Source organism: Diabrotica undecimpunctata, chromosome 2 (genome assembly GCF_040954645.1).
Source record: "Diabrotica undecimpunctata isolate CICGRU chromosome 2, icDiaUnde3, whole genome shotgun sequence".
Taxonomy (NCBI): Eukaryota; Metazoa; Arthropoda; class Insecta; order Coleoptera; family Chrysomelidae; genus Diabrotica; species Diabrotica undecimpunctata.
The window spans coordinates 86,113,472-86,137,997 of NC_092804.1; the positions used below are offsets into that span (position 1 = coordinate 86,113,472).

Below are 24,526 nucleotides of genomic sequence, written 5' to 3' on the forward strand. Positions count from 1 at the left end.
TAGTATGAAAATTAGTTAGAGGCAGTCAATTAGTTACAATTGTTTATTATAGTGAGTTAAATCAAGATTAAGAAACAGTATAAAGAAAATATTATTGAAGATTAAAAATTATGTTATGTATAAATGATGATAATGGAAGAAGTATTAATTGAATATTAAAATTAAATAATATTTTTGGTGATTGGATATTGATATATTGAAAAGAAGAATAACAATAAATGCTGTTTGCTGGTTTGCTTGGTGGTTTATAAATGCTGTGAAGAAAAATATCTTAAATTGGTGGAAGCTGATAATTGGAAAAAGTAATTTCACAAAAACAAGGATAACCGAAGCTGAGAAGAAGACATTTGAGTGGTGATTATAATCTATATAGTGGAAAACAGTTCATTTAGGCATTCAGTGACAGAAAGGTACAAAATTTTGTTAATATAATTTAATTAGTGTCATAACAATTTCAATTTTGAAGATAGTTTGTTTAAATTTTACATTGTCTATAGAATTTAATTAGTTTCATAAGAATTTCAATTTAAAGATAGTTTATTTTAAATTTATATTGGCTAGGTTGGATATATATGTGTTTCATAATAGATATAATAAAGATAATTTAAAAAAGTACTTACAAACTAATTCTTTGAGAACCGCGATAAAAACCCTATATATTATATTATTAAAAATACTCATTGCTCATCATTCACAAACAATACATCATTACAATATATATATATATATATATATATATATATATATATATATATATATATATATATATATATATATATACATATATATATATATATAAGAAATACTGGATATTATCGACTGTCGATATAAACAAACAACACAGTTTATTAGGGCTGCAGTCAGTAGGTTTGGCCGGGATGTTTTTTTTTTGACTTTTGGTCGAGCTTTCGGAATTCTTTTATTCCTTCTTCAAGACACTGTAATTAGACGAAAGTGTAAATATTTACAACATATCTCAAATTGTCATTACAACTTACTAGTCGTTGAGATTATTTGTGTAAAGCTACGACACTCAACATTAAAAACACACATATAAAATATAACATGTAAAATAATGGACAAAATACATTTTAAAATTTAGTTGGAAAGTTAAAATTTTGTTAGTGACATCTTTTAATGGTGTGTTTTGACTGATCCATAGAGAACAGAAAAAAAAAACAAAAATAGTGTGATTAAAAGGTAATTAGGAGTTCTTGCTATTATAATAATGGAAGTAGTATATTAAACCTGTCTTGACAGTATGCAACACGTTTTGTATGCAGGTGTATTATGGTGTGTATATGTAAAAGTAAATCTTTATTTTATTTTTGATGTTTTGTCAATAAGTAACAATAAATGTTGCTCAATTTATCTATGTCTGACTTTTTATTTATACAAGACGTATTAGATTTTATAAAACACATTTCCAAGAAAACACGTTTTGAATGGTTTTTTTCCTTTGCCAAAATACAGGAATCTTCAAAATTAAATTCATGTTTTAAAGTTAATGCATGTTCTGTGAGCGCACATGCGTTTATCTTTTTGGTTTTTATGTCGCTGCGATGTGATATTACTCTATTGTAAAAATTACGAGATGATTCTCCGATATACACGTTTTTACAATTGGCACCCGGTATAGAATAAACAACATTCGATGACTCCTGTATTGTGAAAGGATCCTTTGTCTTTGTGTACAACTTAGATACCGTTTTCACATTCTTAGTTGCCATTTTTAAGCCACTAACATTTTTGAAAATGTTCAACAGTTTAGGTGTGAAAACTGGAATATAGGGTAGGCAACCATACGTTATTTTAGATTGTGGTAGCTCTGATGTGTTCTGTGTCAATGTCTGTATCGGACCTCATTCACCTCATTAATATGAAAATTTTGGTTGTCAGAAAATTGCAAAGGAAAAGGAGAACCAAAAATGAGTATATTCAAAAGCCCTGTAGGATAGGATTCATAAGAATTTTAACATTCATTTTTGACTCTAACATCTTTTTGTTTAATGGTAATTTTTTTAAACAAATTTTTGGCACTCCAATGGGCAGCAAAATATCCCCCATACTATTTAACTTTGTATTGGATGAACTTATAAGAACATGTAAGGAAAAGATACCTTTTCACATACCTTTTATCAAACGATATGTAGATGATTTGATCTTATCGGTCCCTGAAAACAAAGTAACTGATGTTCTAAACACTTTTAACGCCCAGTGTGAACACTTAAAGTTTACGGTTGAGAGATAAGCTGATAATATGATTCCGCTTTTAGACATGCTTATACATCGTGGCAGTGATTGCATGCTAAGGACGGAGTGGTATCGTAAACCTTGTTTTAGTAACCGTTTCATAAACTTTTATTCTCAACATCCATCTAAGATGAAAACAAATTTGGTTTTGGCCCTTAAAACTAGGGTTATTAACTTATCACACATCGAGTTCAGGGACAAGGGACTCAAAAAGTTGAGATCTATACTACAAGAGAACTCCCAAACCTAGGTTTAATAAACCTAACAGATAATTGCCAGCACATAATTCGCTCATAAAGATATACCCAACGATACCTGGAAATACCCAGACGAACTTACAGTGAATGTGATAGATCATGTTATTGTAGACACCAATCGAATATAATAAACGTTCATACCAGGACAGAGGCAAATGTGAATTCTGACCACTACCTGGTCACAAGTAGGGTAAGGGTCAGAATTTTAAATATAAAAAAGAAAAGAGGTTCTAGATATTAATGATCCAATGTAAAAGGACTCAAAGAAATGGACAAAAATAGATAATATGAACAAAATATAAAAATCAAACTAGAAAACAAACTAAAACATCAAAAAATAAATAACGAATATCAAAATTGCAGAAACATGGTAAAAGAAGCAGTTGAAGAAGTACTGGAGATGGAAGGTAAATAAAGAAGAATAACAACGAATGACTGGTTTGACAAGGAATGTCAGATTATAACAAAAAGAAAAAACAGCATATTTACTGATGCAGCAAGGGCACAGATGCAAAAGAGAGAAAATATGAACAAAGATCTTTAAAAACTACAAGAAGTAATCCAACAGAGACAAACAAAAGCAGAAAATAATTCAAAACAAGAACAACGATGTGTATATTAATAGAACAGCAGAACACTCAGCAAAAACTTAAAAGAAGGGGAGACCTGATATACTATTAGATCAATCAGAGATCAGAGAAAAGAGTCCACTAACAATAGCCGAGATTAGAATAGCAGTAGACATATTAGAGAATAATAAATCACTGAGTTCGGATTAAATAGCATCGAAGCTACCCATTACTAAAAACAATACATGGCCTGGTAATAAAGATATGGTTGAATGAGTAGTTACCAGAGCAGTGGAATAAGGATATTATTGTACCATTACATAAAAAAGGAGACCAGTTAGAATGTGGAAACTACCATGGAATCAAGGCTATTGAACGCAGCGTACGAAGTAATATGAAACGTCTTTTACGAAAGGCTTAGACCACATGCTGAAAAAATAGTTGGCAAATACCTGTATGGATTCTGCAGACATAAGTCAACCATAGACCAGATATTTGTTTTACGACAGATCCTCGAAAAAACAAGTAAGTATAACAATCACACGCATTATCTCTTCATAGGCTTTGTAAGCGCATATGACAATATAAACCGAGAATTCTTAACACAAACAATGAAAGAATTTAATATACCAACACAATTAAGAGTATTAATAAAAAACTCCAAAAGTAGAAAGTCAAATCCGGATAAAAATCGACTTAACGGAAACAATTTATGTAAAAAAGGGATTACGTCAGGAAGACACTCTATAATGCATGTTGTTCAATATCATGCTCGGGAAAATAATAAGAGACGCGAAACGCAATAGCTAATACTCGAGGAACAATAATTAATAAAAGTGTGCATATACTAGCGTTTGCAGATGATATTGATGACCCTTAAGCTAGCGGGGACACATGAGCGGAATCCAATTTAACCTACGTAATATTTTTTCACCCATTTTTCACTAATTTATTACCACCCTAATAATTTTTCACCATCAAACCAACCTTAAGGGGAGCGATTCTGCTGGCTTAAGACTCGAGCTAGCAGAATTCAAAAAAGAAACTTTTTGTTGATGGCATATTTTTTCACCCATTTTTCACTAATTTATTACCAACCGAATAATTTTTCACCACCAAACCACCCTTAATGAGAGCGATTCTGCTGGCTTAAGGTTCAAGCTAGCAGAATAAAAAAATAAAAAATCTTTTTGTTGATGGCATACTTTTTCACCAATGTTTCACTAATTTATTACCACCCTAATAATTTTTTACCACCAAACCAACCTTAAGGGGAGCGATTCTGCTGGCTTAAGGTTCAAGCTAGCAGAATTAAAAAAAAAACTTTTTGTTGATGGCATATTTTTTCACCAATTTTTCACTAATTTATTTCCACCCTAATAATTTTTCACCACCAAACCCCCCTTAATGGGAGCGATTCTTCTGGCTTAAGGTTCAAGATGGCAGAATTCAAAAAAAAACTTTTTGTTAATGGCATATTTTTTCACCCATTTTTCACTAATTTATTACCACCCTAATATTGTTTCACCCTTAAACCACCCTTAAGGGGAGCCATTCTGCTGGCTTGCGGTTCAAGCTAGCAGAATTAAAAAAACATATTTTTAATATACCACAGTGTTTTGCTAGGTTTTTACGAATTTATTACCATCCTAGTCATTTTTCACCCCTTAACTACCCCTTGTGAAAAGTCAATAATTGTGTTAGATTAAAATTTAAGGAGAAATTTTTTTTTTCAAATTTACTGTCCACTACTTATAACTGAAATAAAAAAGTGTTTTGTTAAGTTTATACTAAACTTTGACCATCCTGATAATTTTGCTCCTATAAACCTATTCGAAAACTTTCCTACTAGCTAAATATTTGAACCAGCAAAATAAGAAAAAAACGTATTTTTAAAATACCTCAGTATTCTGCTAAGTTTTTACTAATTTATTACCACCCTAGTAATTTTTCACACCTAAACTACCCCTTGTGATAAGTCAATAATTCTTTTAGGTTAAAATTTAACGTGAAAAAAATCTTTTTTTACAATTTCATTATCCTATACTTATAACTGACATAAAAAAGTATTTTTACCCTGATAAGTTTCCATCTCTATAAACATCCATCTTATAAACCAATCTTATTTGGAAACGTTCCTGCTAGCTTAATATTCGAGCCAGCGTAATTAAAAAAAAAAATATTTATGATATACCAGTGTTTTGATAAGTTTTTACGAATTTATTACCAACTTAGTAATTTTTTATCCCTCGACTAACGCTTAGTGGAAGTCAATAGTTCTGCTACGTTTAAATTAAAGGTGAAAAAGTTTTGTTTTATAATTTTACTAAATACTATTTATAAATAAAATAAAAAACTCTGGTTAGTTTTTACTAAATGTTAACCAACTTCACCAATTCCACCATCTACACATTTACGCTGGTTGAATGCAAAGCAAATCTTTTCGGAAATATGAGATACTACAGTATTATGCTAGATTTGTACTAATACATTACCATCCTAGTACTTTTTCACCCTTCAACTACCCTCTATGAGGAGTCAATAATTCTACTACGTTAAAATTTAAGGTGATAAAAAATCCATTTTTATAATTTTACTGTATTCTACTTGTAACTGAAAATATAAATTGCTTGCCTGGTTTTTACTAAATTTGATCCACCCTTATAATTTTTGACCCCCTAAGCCTCAGTTAATGGGAAACATTCAACAAGATACACATTGACGCTAGGTGAATAAAAAATCTTTTTGAAAACACAAGAGTGCTCTGCTAGAATTTTACTATATTTTTACCAGCCTAGTCATGTTTTTCTCAACTACCCTAATTGAAAAACATTTTCAAATGTTAGTCTATACTAACTAATATTTATTTTTTCAATGTTTAAATATTAAAAATATGAAAACACTTTATTCCAAAAACTATAAATTTTACCTGTTTTAAAAAATTGACTCTGATTTGAGTCGTTTTACATGGCTAAGCGAAATCGAATCGTTAGTCCCTTTTATGAATATAAAATAACTGAAATCAAGTTGAGTTTTAGTAAATACAATGGAATTTTTATATTTCACAGAATAAATTACCAGGTAAGAAATATTCAAATTGAAATAATTTTATTACGTCTATTACATTATTTATCTGATTGTAAAGGAGGGTCGTCGGGACCGTACGCACCTATTGTTAAAAGATTTGTATTCATTAGGTAGATAAAAATTTGAAAAATAATTTAGGTATTTAATATTTTAATATTATTTAAATAAGAAGAGTATTAACGATTGGTCAAAACATAATTTTAAGATTAGGTGTATAACATAAAGAATTTATATTGGAAAACATTTTAGGATATAAATATTTTAAGTAGGTATATTCAATTGAGACCGAAATTACCGGTTGGTCAGAACAGCTGTTATAGATTATTTGCGTAGTAAAATAAATTTATATTAGCAGCATTTTAAAAATTTAAAGATATTTGTATTTTAATTCTTTGTCGATTTTTCATTCATTGTCAGTTGAATATAGGTAAATATTAAAGGTTATTAATTACAAAAAAATATTAACTTATTTATTTTGTTTATGGAAATGTTTGAAAGAATCACCCACGGAGAGATCTGGTTTCTCGGCACAATCCACACACTCATAAATTGGGTTTTTTCTTATTTTTAGGATAGGACATACTCTGCATCTTTTCGTTTTCGTTTCGCGTTTGTCCGATTTATTAGCAATTATTTATAGCTAAATGTTCGCTTGCGATATTCCGTCTTTCTTTGCTTTTTTATAAATTAATTTACGAAGTAATTCTAACCTTGATATCGTCCTTTATTTTTTTTGTTTAGTATATTGTTTAAAACTAAGTCTAACTTTCCACGGTACCATCGATTCATCTAGTGATAATTCTTTTACTGGATAACGCAGAGCAGTCATTTTATTATTAAAAAGTCTATAACTGTTCTTATTCTATAAAACCGATCTTCAGGAATAACATTCGGTCCCATTGGATTATGGATCAAAATTAAGCACCTTAAAATTAAAAAAAAAAAGATCTCTTCCGATGTTGTGTAAAAAAGATTTTAAGTTGAATAGTGGATCTGTTTTCCAATAACTCTCCAATCTTGAAATCCGTATGTGTCAGTGTGGAAGATAATTCCCATAAATACTAGAAATTCAAATAAGGAAAGTAGTTTACATCTTTAAATGCTAGAATTTACACAAACGCCAACTTCACCAACTTTTTTATATGCTACACATTGCAATATTGTTGTTTTGTACATTGCCTATTTTGACGTGACAACGTCTTAAATTAGGTTGTGGCTCGGAGTCATTCATGAAAAAGTGTAACGCCCGCTCACGTCTGTTACGATGAGTCACCGAACGAGAGAGAGGCCCGCCGGACCGGCGAATGTCTTGCGTCTCTCTCCCACTCAAACATGATCGGTCCGCTGCACGCGCAGCACTAGAGAATTAGTCCCGTTGAATCGGTGCGTGCTTGTGTCTCTGTCTTTCTCGAGCGTTCTTGGCGTTCAAGACACATTACAGCAAAAACACTTCCTTTCATTTCATATTTCTCCTATCATCGTCCTATCCTCAACAAAATCACTCAAATAGAAATTAGTTAAGTTTAAGTTTACATGTACAATGTTTTAGTAAACAAAATATATTTCTATAGTTAAAATTTGTGCAATTCTTATTTTCATTCAATTCCTTGTTCCTATTGTGCAATTTAATAATATTCATATCAATAAATATTCTACCGAGAAAAAGACGTTGTCACGTAAAATCTTCGCCCGTAAAACCGACTTTACAGGCAACCGATTTTTTTTTTAACAAAATTTTTAAAAAGGGATCATTCCCGTGAGTTGGCTGTATATCATATAGTTAAAAAACTCGAACATTGAAGTAAAACACTGTTGTAATTGGTATATTTAATTAAATTTTAAAAATCCTAAAGGATTAAGTTTAAAACGTTTTCGGATTTATCAGTCCATCTTCAGTGTAATTTGTAGTACTTTTAGTAAGTAATTAATAAGTAATAGGTAAGTAGTAATTTTTAATTAAATATACCAATTATTACAACAGAAGTGTTTTTCACACACACACACACTCGCACACACACACACACACCGTGTAAATGTATTGAAGTATTTTTGAAAAAACAAATTTATTTAATTTTTGTTAAAGGGGTAGTAAGGGGTGAAAAATTACTAAAGTTGTAATAAATTCGTAAAAACCTACTGTGGCATATCATAAATATTTTTTTAATTCTGCTAGCTTGAACCGTAAGCAAGCAGAATCGCTCCCCTTAAGGGTGGTTTGATGGTGAAAAACTATTAGGGTGGTAATAAATTAGTAAAAATTGGGTGAAAAAATATGCCATCAACAAAAAGTTTTTTTTTTGAATTCTGCTAGCTTAAACCTTAAGCCAGCAGAATCGCTCCCATTAAGGGTGGTTTGGTGGTAAAAAATTATTAGGGTGGTAATAAATTTGTGAAAAATGGGTGAAAAAATATTACGTAGGTTAAATTTAATTCCGCTCATGTGTCCCCGCTAGTTTAAGGGACCTATGATATTGACATAATCGCAAGGTCAAGAAAGGAAATGAGATACATTTAATAAAATAGAACGAGCTGCACAAATTAGTGGCCTTCAAATTAATCAGGCCAAAATAAAACATATGTGTGCAAGTAAAAACGTAGAAATAAGGCACCTACAAAATTAAAACAATAAGAACACAACATTGAGGCGGTAAAAAACTATACATACTTAGGATCCGTAGTTATTTCTGAAAACAACGTTGCAGAGAAAAGTGAAGAATTAAAGAAAGTGCAACGAAACTTCGTTACCTTTAACCTTCTTGTTAAGTTTGTGTTGTCTAAATAAAGAGTCTGGTGTAAATAAAGAGCCTCGATATGGATATGATTACGGAGCCTTTTTTTTCCTGCAAATCTTCTGAGCTCCTACACCATTTTAACGCACTGTCGAAATCGCACTATATCGAAAGCCAATCTTTTAAGAACAGAATAAATTCAATATTTCGAAAACCGTTCACTTTAGAAAAACACTTGTGTTCTTGCCTGGAGATAAAGCAGGCCATGAAGTTGGAAAATTCTGTTTTTGACAGTCTAAATTTTGGCGGAAGCATAACGCGAATTTTTAAAATTGCAGTTAATTGGTTTATTTGTATAAAATCTATTGCAAAAGTATTTTAAATGTCCAGCGTTAAGCGGTGTGTCCAGAGTAGCGCCAAATTATTTCACCTGCTTTTCGTACAGCACATCTTCCTTGTTAGCGAAATTTGTCAAACTTTTTTATTCGTAAAGTTTATAGGCACAGACTTAGATTTATTAAGCTTTATTGGTCCAAACTGTTACTTGTTTAATGGTTGCCTGTATTTTTTCCATTAACCTCTTATTTCTGTTGTCTCCTGTCAATAAAGTAGTATTATCGATGAATGTGGCAATTTTATAATCTTCTATTTAGTATAAAAAACAAATGTGCCAACTTACGGATCGAACCAAGTACACTTCCCTGTTGTACCCCTGTTTGGATTTTATTTATTATAGAATATTGGTATTTTATTTAATTCTAAATAATCTACTTAATTATTATGATTCCAGAATACAAGTTTATTGTTTCAGTAAATGTGATTTTAACTTTGTATCGTGTTATACCCTTCAAAGGACTGAAATATATCAAGACAAAAATAATGAAGCAAACTTTTTATGCTCTAAAGATTTATTTACAACACCAACTAGTCTATGTACTTGATCAATAGATTGGTGTTCTTGTGATCTAAACTGTTATAATAGTAAAATATTTATCCTGTCTATAATAAACTTAAATCTTCGAGTAAATCATTTTTCAAATAATTTATACATAACAGAAAGCAGTAAGATTGATTTGTAGGAGGTGAGTTTGTGATGATGATTTGGGTACGTGGTTTGTATATCAATATTATTTCTTCAAACTTTTATAGCCTAGGCACGTATTTTAAACAAGAAGCATCATTTATTCTATTGATTTACTTAAAAATATTATTCTTAGTTAGATGTTTTAAAATTTCTCTGGTTATTATATCAAATCCCCATAACTCAAAATACTTAGTTTGAGAAGGATTTTCGAAGTGAAAGTCGAAACGTCAAAATAAACTTATTTTAAACTAAAATGGTGGTTAATGTCCAATAATAGTAAAACAATCAGAAATTTTATCGAAGAACGTAATTAAGTATAAGTTAAAATAAAAATGTTTAGCAGTTTGGTGGAAACCATGAAGTAAATATCAACGACGCTATAAAAATAAAAAGAAAGAAATGTCTAAAAAATAGGGAAATTTCCCAGGAAGAAAAAATAAATAAAATAAAGTCAGCATAAGAGTTAAAAATTATGGGTCAATAACAGCAAATGGAAGTTAACCACAAGATACTCAAGCATAAATTGACAAGGGCTCCACTGGTATGTCCTAAAGAACTTTTCGTGCTTGATACGGATGATTCTCAAAATGGCATCGGGTCGGTGTTTTCCTAAGTGCAGAAGGGAAGAAACATGTCATAGGATACTTCCGCAATACTTGGACAAAAGCAGAAAGAAATTACCATACCACCAGAAATGAGTTATTGGCGGCCGTCAAAGCAGTAAAACACTTCCATTTGTTCCTCTATAGCAGAAGATTCCTCTCCTCCTATAGCTCCTCAATTTCAAAACACCTCCCAAGGCCAGATAGCTCGATGGCTGGAGACACTACAGACCTATGATTTTGAAATTCACCACCGAGCCCAAAGAAGTCATGGAAATGACGGCCTCACGAAGAGACCATGTAAAGAGATGAACTGCCGATTTTGCGAGCGCTAAGAAAAGCGAAAGGACCAGATTGTACAGTTGGAGACCATAAAGAGCGGAAGTGATGAAGAAACTCTAACCAAATAAAACCTTCAGACCGATCAAAAGAAAGACCCAGATCTAAAAATACTCTGAAGTGGCTGGACAATAAATCTAGGTTACAGATATTGGCAAATATGGGCGAGCACTGAAGGGCTATTGGTTTCAGTGGAATTCTTTGTGTCTGCGAAATGACGGCATCACTAAGTTGTGCTCCCAGGGACATGTGTCAAGGGCATGCTTGCAGAACTTCATATAGCCGTTACGGGAGCACTTTGGGATCAATAGGACTCTGACCAGAGTCCATGAGAGGTATTACTGGATTAATTGTCGGCAAGATGTGGAAAAATGGTGCAAACGATGTGACCTGTGTGCATGCAAGAAGGAACCCAAAACGAGACTTAAAAGAAAACTTAAACAATACATCACCGTAATTCCATGGAAACGAGTTCCTGTCTATCTTCTGGGACCATTTTCAGTAACAACATCAGAAAATAAGTATTTGGTGGTTGCTATGGACTAGTTTTCCAAATGACCAGAAGTAGTTGCACTACCCAACCAAGATGCATTAATAGTTGGTAGGGCGCTGCTTGATAATGTCGTTTCCTGACATGGAGTGTCACTTCTGCTTCATTCCGATCAGAGGCGCACCTTCCAATCGGTTTGGAGGACCATGATGGCTTTGTTGAAAAAGACCAGAACGACACCGCTTCATTCTCGAATGGTATGGTGGCATGGTGGTTAGATGGCACGGTAGAAAGACATAACCAGACCATTAATAACTACCTGTTACTACGTGTACATAAAAACCAGAGAGACTGAAACAAACTGGGACCTTTGTTTCTGCTAGCCTACTAAAGCTCCCAACAAGAAGCAACTGATTACATTCCTGGAATGCTATTAACTGGTCGAGAGATAAAATTTCTCATTGACTTCCTACATGATAATCTACGAGATGGACAGGCGGACCAAGAGACACTCTCCGAGTATGTCAGCGGCCTAAAGAATCGACTGGTGAAGGTCCACAATTTCGTCAGGAATAAGCTACAATTTACCAGTGACCGGATGAAGGTTAAGTTCGATCAGAAATCTACCCTCGTTAGCTTAAAAGAAGGTTATGCGGTCTCGCTCGACAAACCAACGACAAGAAAAAATCTGAGTCCCAAGGTGCAGTGGCTCTAGGAGGGACCGTATCTGGTCACTAAGAAGATAAACGACTTTGTATTTAGGGTGCAACTGACGCCACAGAGTAAGCGAAAGGTCGTTCACGTAAAGAGACTGTGTCTTTATGAAGGACCATCCATCAAAACCCATCGACTTAGTCCATTTATATGCTTTTTTGAAGTAAACAGCCCTGAAATCAGGAGGCGATGTATCACTCCTAATTGCGCGTCCTGTAGCAAAAATAGAACTGCCTTTCACGGCCGAGCCATCGAATGTTCTGCTATGTTTCTACTGTTCTCGTCGACGGTGATTGTCTGTAATTTCGTGTTATCGCGCGAAATTTGACCTCTTTCCCCCCACTGGCTATTTCCTGATGTTATTATTTTCATTAATTATTTTAATTCCAGGTATCCTTTGAATGTATATCCCTATGCTTTCATCCATTTGGTGTTGCACTGGCAGTTGGAAGTACTGAAGGACATTTATTGATAATAAACTCGGAATCTGGAATTGTGGTTAACACGATTCGAGTTTGTGGTTCTCCTTTGAACTGTGTAGGATACAACCCAAGTAAGTTTATTTGCAACTAGCGGTACTATATTTCACTTTATTTACAACAAAATTATAATTCAATGTGTACAAAGATTGGACTTATACGACATATTTTAGCTGGAGATTTGATAGCAATAGCCTCACAAAACGGAAGTATTTACTTATTTAGGGTAAGCAGAGATGGATATTCTTATAAAAAATCAAATAAAATAAGGGGAGCTCAACCATTGATGCAACTAGACTGGAGTTCAGATAGTAATTTTCTTCAAACTGTCACTGCCGATTACGACTTATCATTTTGTAAGTATGTATTAATGCAATAAACAAATATATGTATATTCTATATATATATATATATATATATATATATATATATATATATATATATATATATATATATACACATAATACATATATATATATATATATATACATATATATATATATATATATATATATATATATATATATATATATATATATATATATATATATATATATATGTACCCCGGAGGTAAAGGACACTATGTCCAATTTCTTACTTTTTCAGGAGAGTAGTTTTAACATTTTTTTAAATTTGTAATCAGTAAATACTTAAATGTTTGTTATATTTAACCCTTTCGCTCATGGTGTACAGTGTATTGTACATCACTTTACGGATATCAAAATGACGTGACCAGATGCTTCTATCCGCTTTATTCACAATGTACATTATAATGTATGCATCTTAGTTTTAATTTCAAACAGTTGCTTCCATCTAGCGTTGATTAGTTTAAAGTAAAAAAAATGAAATTCAAGAAAGTAGGTTGCTGTGACGGTTACTTCAGTGTCTGGATGTAAGGCGGCTTTTAATAATTTACAGATTGGTTGTAAATGTCAGATATATTTTTGTTGGTGACTAGAAACACTTGTATTTACTGCATTTACGGTCCACTTTCCGATAAGTTTTTTTTTCCATATTTGTTAATTGTATAATGTATAATGTAATATTTGTATTTCTATATTGTATAAAATGTTAAACAGTATGTGGCAAAAAATCCAAAACCTTGGGGTGTTAAAATTTTTGCCTTGTGTGGTTCCAGTGGTTTAATTTATGATTTTCTTATTTATCGAGGGGCTACAATGGAATTGGACAAAAATCAATTAAAAGTTTTTGGATTAGCAGCGTCAGTAGTTTTGAAATTATCTGAAAGAATTGCAGTACCAAATGTTCAACTTTTTTTCAATAATTACTTTTTCAATTATAATTTATTGCAATTGTTGCTGCATAAAAATATTTATGCTACTTGTACAGCAAGAGCAGATAGGTTTAGCAAACTGCCTTTTCTACTTGAAAAGGAGATTTCAAAGAAAGGTCGTGGATTTTCCGTACAATATGTAAGTGGTGATGGAGAAGTTGTTCTCACTCAGTGGTTTGACAATAAAAGTGTTCCCATGGCATCTAATTTTATGGGTATAGAAAAAGAAGATGAATGTAAACGGTGGGACAAAAATAAGAAACAATATATTTATGTGAAACGACCTGAAGTGATTAGAAAATATAACCAACATATGGGCGGCGTTGATAAATGCGACTTTTTGATTACTTTATACAGAACCTTTATCCGCTCCAGGAAGTGGACACTTCGTATGTTTACACATAGTATCGATATCGCCTGTTCTAATGCCTGGCTGGAATACAGGCAAAAGGCGATTGCTTTAGGTATTCCAGACAAGAAAATATTGGATTTGGTTCATTTTAGGGCATACGTCGCTGAAGCTTTGATAAAATCAGACAAAGTATCCTCCAGAAAACGGGGACGTCCTTTGGATACAAGAGAATCGACGTCATCTCATTCACAGAAAAAACAAAAAATAGAAACTAGACCAGCATCAGAAGTAAGGCTGGATGTATTTGGTCATTTGCCAATCATAGATGACAAATCCTTTTCTTCTAGGTGCAAATTCCCTAAATGTGGTTCTAGAACCAATTTCGTGTGTAAAAAGTGCAATATACACTTATGTATTTCAAAAAAACAAAATTGTTTTATGTTATATCATACAAATAAATAATTAGTTGCAGATATATGATTTTTAATTGTATTTTGTTTTCCAAAGTCGCAAGAGCTACTATAATTTACTCACAATGTGCAATATATTGTACAGGTCGTATACACCATTTGTTCACAATGTACAATATACTGTACAATTCATATCCCTTAAAAGGGGTACCAGAGAATTATTTTGAGTAAACCAAAAATTTTAAAAAAATTAAAAAAATATGCCTACCAAATTTCAAATTTTTATCTTAAAAAACAAAAATGCATGAGCGAAAGGGTTAATTATATCATACAAATAAATAATTAGTTGCAGATATATGATTTTTAATTGTATTTTGTTTTCCAAAGTCGCAAGAGCTACTATAATTTACTCACAATGTGCAATATATTGTACAGGTCGTATACACCATTTGTTCACAATGTACAATATACTGTACAATTCATATCCCTTAAAAGGGGTACCAGAGAATTATTTTGAGTAAACCAAAAATTTTAAAAAAATTAAAAAAATATGCCTACCAAATTTCAAATTTTTATCTTAAAAAACCAAAAATGCATGAGCGAAAGGGTTAACCAAGATTAATATATTATTGTTTTATATTATCAACAAAAACAAAATTTGTTTAATTTACTAATGTTTGCATTTTGAGAACGATTTCCGAAGTGGAAATTGAAACGTCAATAAACGTATTTTAACCTTTAATTGTGGCTTATTCCCATTAAAATATTATTGTTGTGTGTATAATCGTTTTTCTTTCCATAAACTGTTATATACCTGAAGATTACTGAGATGTGATTTAATTGGGCTGGAAACGTTAATTGCTGTTTTCGATACCTTGTGAAGTCCACCTCATACATAATTTGATTATTGAAATTGGTCTTATAAAAGAGCTTTCGAATGTGTTCTTGTTAGACTTATAGAAAAACACATTCTGACTGTAGAACAAGCTATTTGTTAACATTCTTTTTTCTACTTACAAAAAGAGGATTAGGTGATAGTTTCTTATCGAACAGCGTTTTGAAGTTTTAAAAATCTGCAAGTTCCATATTCTGCACTGTGTATTTACCTGATGTTGCTCTATCTAGCTGTTGCCAGTCCCATGGTGTTAGAAATGGCCAAATTGGAGAGTTTATTTCTTTTTCTCTCGATCAATGCATGAACACTGTCTGCTTCCATATGTGTGTGCCCTTTCAGTAAAAACTTTTGAGTGATCGTTTTTATTTGAGGGTATGTATGCAGTATCAAAAAATAGCACATTTTAATACTTATATTTTTATGTTGTCCATAGCAATTATCGGTCCAAAGAGTGATGTCCTTTACTTAACTACCTGAAATTGTATTGTCAGCCCATTTCAAAACTGACGAGGCAATTTCATTTACCCCTTTCATTACCCTTACCTTTCTCATTTTGCCCACATCATACATTGTACAGAAGAATCACCAGCATCATATAAGGTAAAATTTAATGTTCCTGGCTTCCTTTTGTAGAAACTAATACAATTCTTTGTTAGTGGTAAAGGCAAACATTTTTGCAAATCACCAGATTGTACTTTGTGTTTTGGTGACTCTTTGGCCATTATACAGTCCAATTATTTTAAGTTATACTGAGTTTTAGATTCAATTATGTGATCATCATGATCAGCCTGTACATTGCTTAGTTCATCTACAGTAAGATTATTTTTTAATTGAGCGGTGAATGCACTACATGTCTCTTTTAAAAATATATGCGTACAACCACTTTTTTGCTCTTAGTTTTGGCCCATATGTCGTTCATTGCATTCATCAATGTACAGTTGATACATCTTTTCTGTTGTAAGTTCTGTGCCCAGACAATTTCTCTTGGTCCTTTCTCGGGAATAATGACTCGTACTTTGGGAAGGAATTGATATATTAATGTGTACTATTTATGGTTTCGGTAGGAGTTTTATTGATTGGCGTGTGTCTACTCTTTGATCAGCTTTTATTAAACCTCCCGGCTCAATTTTTTTCAACATATTCATTACTACTAAATTAGATATAAAAAGTGTGTTTAAAAACATAACCTTGCACACCTTCAATTACTGATTGTTCACTGTACAATGGTAGTGTAGGGTATTATTTTTAGATTTGGTAGAGTTTTTCTTGATCGAAGAGTAGGTTGGATGTCTACACATGAGAAGATAAGTTGCTTTTTAACATCTAAAACGTTTGTTTCCGTCCAGTATGAGTTGAAGATTTTTTATCTTTCGTATTCTGTCAATCTTTCAGAGCATTTCATCCGACATATGCAAGGAGGCTGTAACATTTTGCAGGCATGTTTTCACTTTTTCTACTGAGATATTCTTTCCCACCAACTATTTTCCATTTGCGAACATTACAGGCCCAATTTTGTTCATTCACTACACGTTTTTTACCGTTTTGTTTGCACTTAGTAACATTTTGTACGTTTCTTTTGACACTTTTTTTCTCCTTTCAAAATAACTTCATTATGTTCATTGGAATTGCCTGCATCACTGCTTAGGGATAAATCGTACTTAAGAAGATTTTTTGTTATTGCCCCACTAGTCGTAGGAGTTGTAATAGCTTTCTATTTTAAGTTTTGTTTTCGCTGGTTTTCCTATACGTCTCACGACATCATTGTCGTCTGATTCTGAGCTTTTACCACTTCACAAGAGGCTCATAGGTTTTATCAATATACAAATCATCATCTTCAAAAAAATTATCATCTTCGTTCACTTTCCTACCATTACCTCGAAAGTTACTGTAGTGACCAGGTAGGTTTGAAACAAATTCAGCCTTATAATAATAATTAAAGGCTAATTTTGTAGGCCCATAATTGGCCAACAGAAAAATAATCCTTATAACCAAAGATCGGAATTTACCGAGCAAGTTCTGTTACTCCCATTAAAAAAATATAGATCTGACAACATTTGTTTACCCTAATCTGTTTGTTAACAACAACAACAATTATCATTATTGTGATACAATTGCGCTTAACGGTAAATAAATTTTGTCCAATCCGTTGTAGTATTTTGTTCCTACGAGTACATACTGGGAATTGCTTGGTAAATTCCTGTCTCTGCTTACAACGCAATAACATAAATGGCACTGCATGTTACTGAAATAAGTGACAACAACCATACCATATTATGGGCATTAAAAAAACAGATAAAATTCTTTACCAGTAAAAAAAAACATTTTAACTGATACTTTTATTTTAACGGTACTTAGGTACAGAAAATGTAGGTACTTGAAATTCTGAGACCTATACAAAAAAATATACAATACTAAATATTTGAGGTTAGCAAAATACTAAATCAGTGTTATTAAATATAGCTTACCTGTAGGTGTTTTTTCATTAGGAATATTACATGACAGTAATTTGAGTATGCTTTTCCCACGAGAATTCGGATCCATTTTGCAATTATTAAACAACGGATGTATTGTGCAACTTTAACAAATCAACACTATTGCAAACTAAATAAATGGTTACAATTAGTTTAGTTCATGACAATTCCATAAGGTACCAGGGTACAAAACACTATGTCCGGATGGTAAATAACAGTGCACACATTTAGTAGAGGTAAACAACACAAAGTCTGTTTACCTCTGACTGGAAGTCGACTTGAAAATTGCCACAACATTTTTTCTGGACATAGTATGGTTTACCTCTGTGTAGACGCGTAGAACCAGAAAACTTATATTCAAACGTGCAATAATTCCAATTTTGATAAAAATGGACATGGTGTCCTTTACCTCCGTGGTACAGTATATATATATATATATATATATATATATATATATAAATATATATATATATATATATATATATATATATATATATATATATATATATATATATATATCTATACATATATATATATATAATATATATATATATATAATATATATATATATATATATATATATATATATATATATATATATATATATATATATATATATATATATATATATATATATTGTTACGAAAGATTTATCCCACATAGGAAAAGTCCATTGACGAAAAAGAAGAAGTAGTTCTCAAAATGTATATATATATATATATATACAGGGTGGTCCTTAAGTAATTGTACAAACGAAAACCGTAAATTCTACACTTTAAAATATTACGATTTAAGCCAACTTGCTTCAATAAAATGTTGATATTAAGAAAGATACAGGGTGTTAAAGTGGAAATTTAAAATTCTATTTTTTGCTATAACTTTTACGTTTGTAAATATTTTTGGACAAAAATTTATAATTGTATGCTTTAGAGCAGGATAAATTATAATTTTATACAAACTTTAATGTAACTGATAGAGGGCGCCACATATTCCACATGTGTGGCATAGATTTGCGCTTAACTTTTTTGCTCGTAAAGTTAGCTCTATTTGTGTTAAAAAATATTAAAGATACATTATTTTTACAAGGAAAAGGTATACTTGTTGATAACCTTAAAATTTAACCGTTTTCGAGATATTCGCATTTTATTAGTCAGCTGCATAATAATTCTTAGTTGTAATATTTGTGCGGTGAAGCACTGAATACCTGTAGATAAGCATAATTCACAGTTTATTCTTATTACAACAACTCAAAGATGATAATGTAACATTACAAAATTTTTGTTATGGCTGCTAAATGTCTTATGAAAATATTCTTCATCTTCTTCTTTAGGTGCCGTGTCCGTATTCAGACGTTGGCCGTCATCATATTTACATTTTCCCTTTTATATCGCTTCTTAAGTTTCTATATCTACTGGAGTTGTATTACTTTTTCCCTATTGTGAAATGCTGAAAACCCAAAATATGTGGTTTATGTAAGATGGTACACCACCACATTCTAGAGAGAAGGCAGTGAGAACATACTTAAATATAACTGTTCCGAACGTTGGATTTATCGTGGCAGTCATATTCTTTTGCAATGTGGTGAGATATTGATATAATTATTTATAATTATAATATATAATTATTTAATTTATAAAAAATCCCAAAAGAATACTTATCATTCATTACAATGACAATTAGAAACTAAAGCCCAGGTATTGAATAACACATATGTGTCTTGTTTCATATTACTTTTGCTACCAATCTAACCTTAAAGACTCAGCATTTTTACAAAAACATCATCGTTGGCCTAATAACCAATATTGTTACAGATATAATAAACACACAGGTAATTTAGTTCAGCATAATATTAGTTCGTTAGTTAATCATAATAGACCATGTGTTCGAGTTGTAATTATAGTTACTCGTAAGCTGTAACGTAATCATATAAATAAGTAATGACATTTATTCCGTGTTTATATAAGTAACCAATGAATCAAATACATCACAGTTTAACCTCTGCTACAAATAAGATGTAGTTCCATAATATACCATAAGGTTTGGATATGTATCCAAAAGAATATATTCATCCATTATGCATTATAGCCACCACGTAGCCCAGAATTTAATCCGCTTGATTTTGGTGTATGGGGCATATTAAAACAACGTGTCTATAAAAATCCCATAAATATTCGCAACCAACTATGGGAAGAAATAAATACTGCAGCAGCTTCTTTAGAACCAATGATGCTATTTAACATGAGACAATTTTTTATGTAATATATTGACAAATGAATTAAAGAAAATGGTGGACATGTCGAACACTTACGTTGACAAAAAGTTATGTTATTTAGTTTAACTATTTCTTAATTTGGTTTGTAAACAAAATGTTTTGATTATGACTTTAATTTAACATAAAACGTAAAATGTTTTATGTAAAATTCCTATTATTCCGTTTTTGTGAAATCCTATTATCAATTATGATGCTGATATATTTATTTTATTTAATATTTCGTTAACTATTGAATTTAGTTAAAGGTATTTTATACCAAAATTTAGATTTATTAATGTTTTTGTCTATTTTTCCTTCGTTGCTTGGAGTAATTGCCTTAAATCAGAATTATGCAGCTGATTTGTAAAATGCGATTATCACGAAAACTGTTAAGTTATAGTTAAGTTAAAAAGTATACCTTTTTTTTGTTAAAATAATGTGTCTTTAATATTTTTTATCAAAAATACAGGTAACTCAAACAGCAAAAAAGTTAAATGCAAATGTATGCCACATATGTGGCATATGTGGCGCCCTCAATAAGCTACATCAAAGTGTGCAATAAATTATAATTTCTCATATTTAAAAATACCCAGTTGTGAATTTTTATGCATAAATGTTTACAAACATGAAAGTTATAGCGAAAAATAGAATTTTAAATTTGCACTTTGACACTCTGTATCTTTCTTAATATCAACATTTTATTAAAGCAATTTGGCTTAAATCGTAATATTTTAAAGTGTAGAATTTACGGTTTTCGTTTGTACAATTACTTAAGGACCACCCTGTATATACATATATATATATATACATATATATATATATATATATATATATATATATATATATATATATATATATATATATATATATATATATATATATATATATGTATATATATATATATATATATATACATGTATACACATATATATATATATACATATATATATATATATATATATATATATATATATATATATATATATATATATAAAACAACATACGCAAAAATGTTTACTACTTTTACCCCCCGGCTTCCTACTAAAAGCTTAACTCGTATGGGGAAAAGCGAAAAAAAATCGATTTACCAAGAATCTGTACGCCGCGCCGTAGAAGTAAATATTTTAAATTTTGAGCACAAATGTTTATTAACACTTTTTGTATAGAATGAACCGTTCTCTCAAAAATAACCCTTGAATCGACCGGCGATTTTGAATGTCAGTTACGGGCGCGAAATTAATTTTAAATAACAATTTTATCAACTCAAAGCTAAAAATTCTATATCTTCTGATCAGATTGTTGGGCAATTTTTAATATTTTTTATGATTCTCTTGAAATCAATAAAATTTATCACCTTTATTGACCAACTATGGAATTTTTATTGCTAGAGCCTAATCTTCAAGACATATATCATGAAATTTTGGCTTTGAGTTTTTGGCAACAAATGTGAGGCATTTTGAATATGCCTAATAAATGCTAAATTTAAACTTTATATTACAAACAATCTAAAATTTTTAAAACTCTTTATTTTCGATTACATAAGTACGTTTTTCGAAACTATGCAACTTCAGCTACAAATTCCACCCAACTCTGTCTTCATGGAGGCATTCCCGTGATGTGCGGTTGTTTGAAATGTAAAAGTTTGAATTCTACGTTTTTAGGCATATTTTAAATGTTTCGTCTTTGTTACCCATACTCGATATATTATGTTACCCAAAAATCGATATTTTATATTATAGGTTTGGAAGATTGGACCCTAGAAATAAAAATTTTACTACGAACGGTCAATGGAATTGATATATTTGATTGATCTGATGAGAAAAAATAAAAAGTGACAAAGATCACGCAACGTTAATTAATTAAACAGATTTATAAAAATGAAATCGCTTTCTGCTCAGGAAGCATCATCAGTTCATCTAAAAAGAACAATATGAAACCAAACATCCATAGAGAAGTTACAATAAAAGTGTGTTACCACACACATGTTCTTTTGCTGTGCTAATTTTGTTGAATTGCAAACTATACCAAGTTTCAATTAATTGATTTATACAACTTTACTCTAAATGTCCAGTTTCGTAAGCTTTTTCATATTTTTAACATCATTGACTGCTACATGTCTTTGTAAGGTAACACACTTTTATTGTAACTTCTCTATGTATGTTTGGTTTCATATTGTTCTTTTTAGATGAACTGATGATGCTTTCTGAGCAGAAAGCGAAACGTCTTCAATAAATAGATGAAGTAGCCACCTTCTTTGTCCTTTATTTCTCCACTTTGACCGAAAAACCCACCACTCTTCGAGTGTACCTTAGTTATATATATATATATATATATATATATATATATATATATATATATATATATATATATATATATATATATATATATATATATATAAATATTTTATTTAAAATTGATTTTCACGTAACTGACATTCAAAATTGCCAATCACTTCAAGCGTTGTTTTTGAGAAAACGGTTCATTCTACACAAACAGTTTCAAAACACATTTTTGTTCAAAATATATTCGCTACATGTTTCATTTAAATTATTTTTTTCTTCAGCCTACAGATTCTTGGGAAATCGATTTTTTCCTTTTTCCACACATGCGAGGAGGCTTTTAATAGAAAGTCGGAGGGTTAAAGTAGTAAACCCTTGTGTATAGTGGTGTCCAAAAATTGACATTCTCTGCAAAATTCAGTTTGTTCGTATGATTTTTTTTCAAAAATTTTGATAGAGAAAGACAATTTTATCAAGGTTGATATCTGATCCATTTACAAACATAATGTTTTAAAAGCCTTTGCACACAAACATTCTTCTTCGTGTTCCTCACCCTTTGAGGATATTGGCGATTATCACGGTCCTTTTTTCTTTCACTTTCCCTTGTATAACAAATCCCATCAACTAATATTTTTCATATTTTTTTTCTTTTTTACACAAAGACTAAGTAACGCTATTTTAGGAATTTACATCGAAATCTAATATCTAAATAAAGAGTGTTCACAAATGATAGATACGCCATATTTTAAGCTTCAAACCAATCGATAAGTTTAATAAATAAAACACCCTGTGTTTTATAATTTTAATAAAAAAAGACATTCATTGTCTTTCAAATAGTATTGAAGTTTCTTATGCCTAAAGTTAATACTTTTAGAGATAATTGTGGTTTCATGTTAAAGGTAAGATATTTATTTTATCTTATTTTAGTAGGTCGTGTATCAGGATGTCATAATTGTCATTATCTTTTGTTCTTTGTACTTATACAAAGTAATAGAGATGGCTAGTTTAAAATTAAACAATGAAGACTACGTAATTTTACTATTCATATACTGCAACATGTGCTTTATTTACTACAAGATATCCAGATGGACCTATCCGTAACATCGTAAAGAGAGTACTTTAAAATTTAACAGAATTTAATTGTTTTAAAGTAAATTTAAAAAAGTTAAGCATATAATTGTTTTTATTTACTTCCACATACCTACATACATTGTAACATCTTATAACAAGTGTTCAAAATTTTGTCCAAACTTCCAAGTATTTAGAGAGCCTTTTATCATGCTTTCGTTTGTTGCACGTCCAATTATTGCTGCAAACATTGGACCTCCATCGTGAAGGAAAAATAGTTTTCTAAATTCTTGCGCTGGTAAATGATCTAAATAATTGGTTTTTGATTCTTTTAAAATGTTAAGATATCTTTCTATACTACTAATATACTTTCTAATACTATTTTCTTGTGACATTTTAAAGTTATTTCTATTTAAATGAGAATAAACCACAATTAAAAGTTAAAGTTGTAGCACTGCGTACTACAATGATATATGCAAGGCCAGAATCGCTCGTTGTCGAAGAGTGTTGGGCGGGGTTTTTTAAACATATAGAAACTATATCGTATCTTAAATCCAAGCACAATTAGATAATATGAAATTATAATTTATTATTGGACGCCACCCTTGGTTTATCCTCAAAGGGGACGAGCAAAGAAAAAATTAAGATTTATGGAAGGTTTACAAGAAAACTATACTTTATTATTTCTTAGTAATGAACAAAAAGAAAACATTAAAAGTTATGTCATCCCAAAGGGATACCAAAATACCATTTTATGTTTACATTATCATAAACAAAAAAGCTTTGTATCGTATTAAATTAAGAATTAGTTATAAAGAAAATGAATATATATATATATATATATATATATATATATATATATATATATATATATATATATATATATATACATATATATAGATA

General features: G+C 30.8%; 1 protein-coding gene across 3 annotated transcripts in view; it reads left to right on the forward strand.

Annotated features, from left to right (window-relative positions):
• DCX-EMAP (Doublecortin-domain-containing echinoderm-microtubule-associated protein) overlaps positions 1-24,526 on the forward strand; it is a 1,094,074-nt gene that overhangs the window by 963,191 nt on the left and 106,357 nt on the right. For all 3 annotated transcript variants that reach the window (XM_072521390.1, XM_072521389.1, XM_072521391.1), the window contains 2 exons: positions 12,515-12,677; positions 12,777-12,959. In XM_072521390.1, the coding sequence (XP_072377491.1) occupies positions 12,515-12,677; positions 12,777-12,959 (346 nt within the window). The remainder of the gene's footprint in view (positions 1-12,514; positions 12,678-12,776; positions 12,960-24,526) is intronic.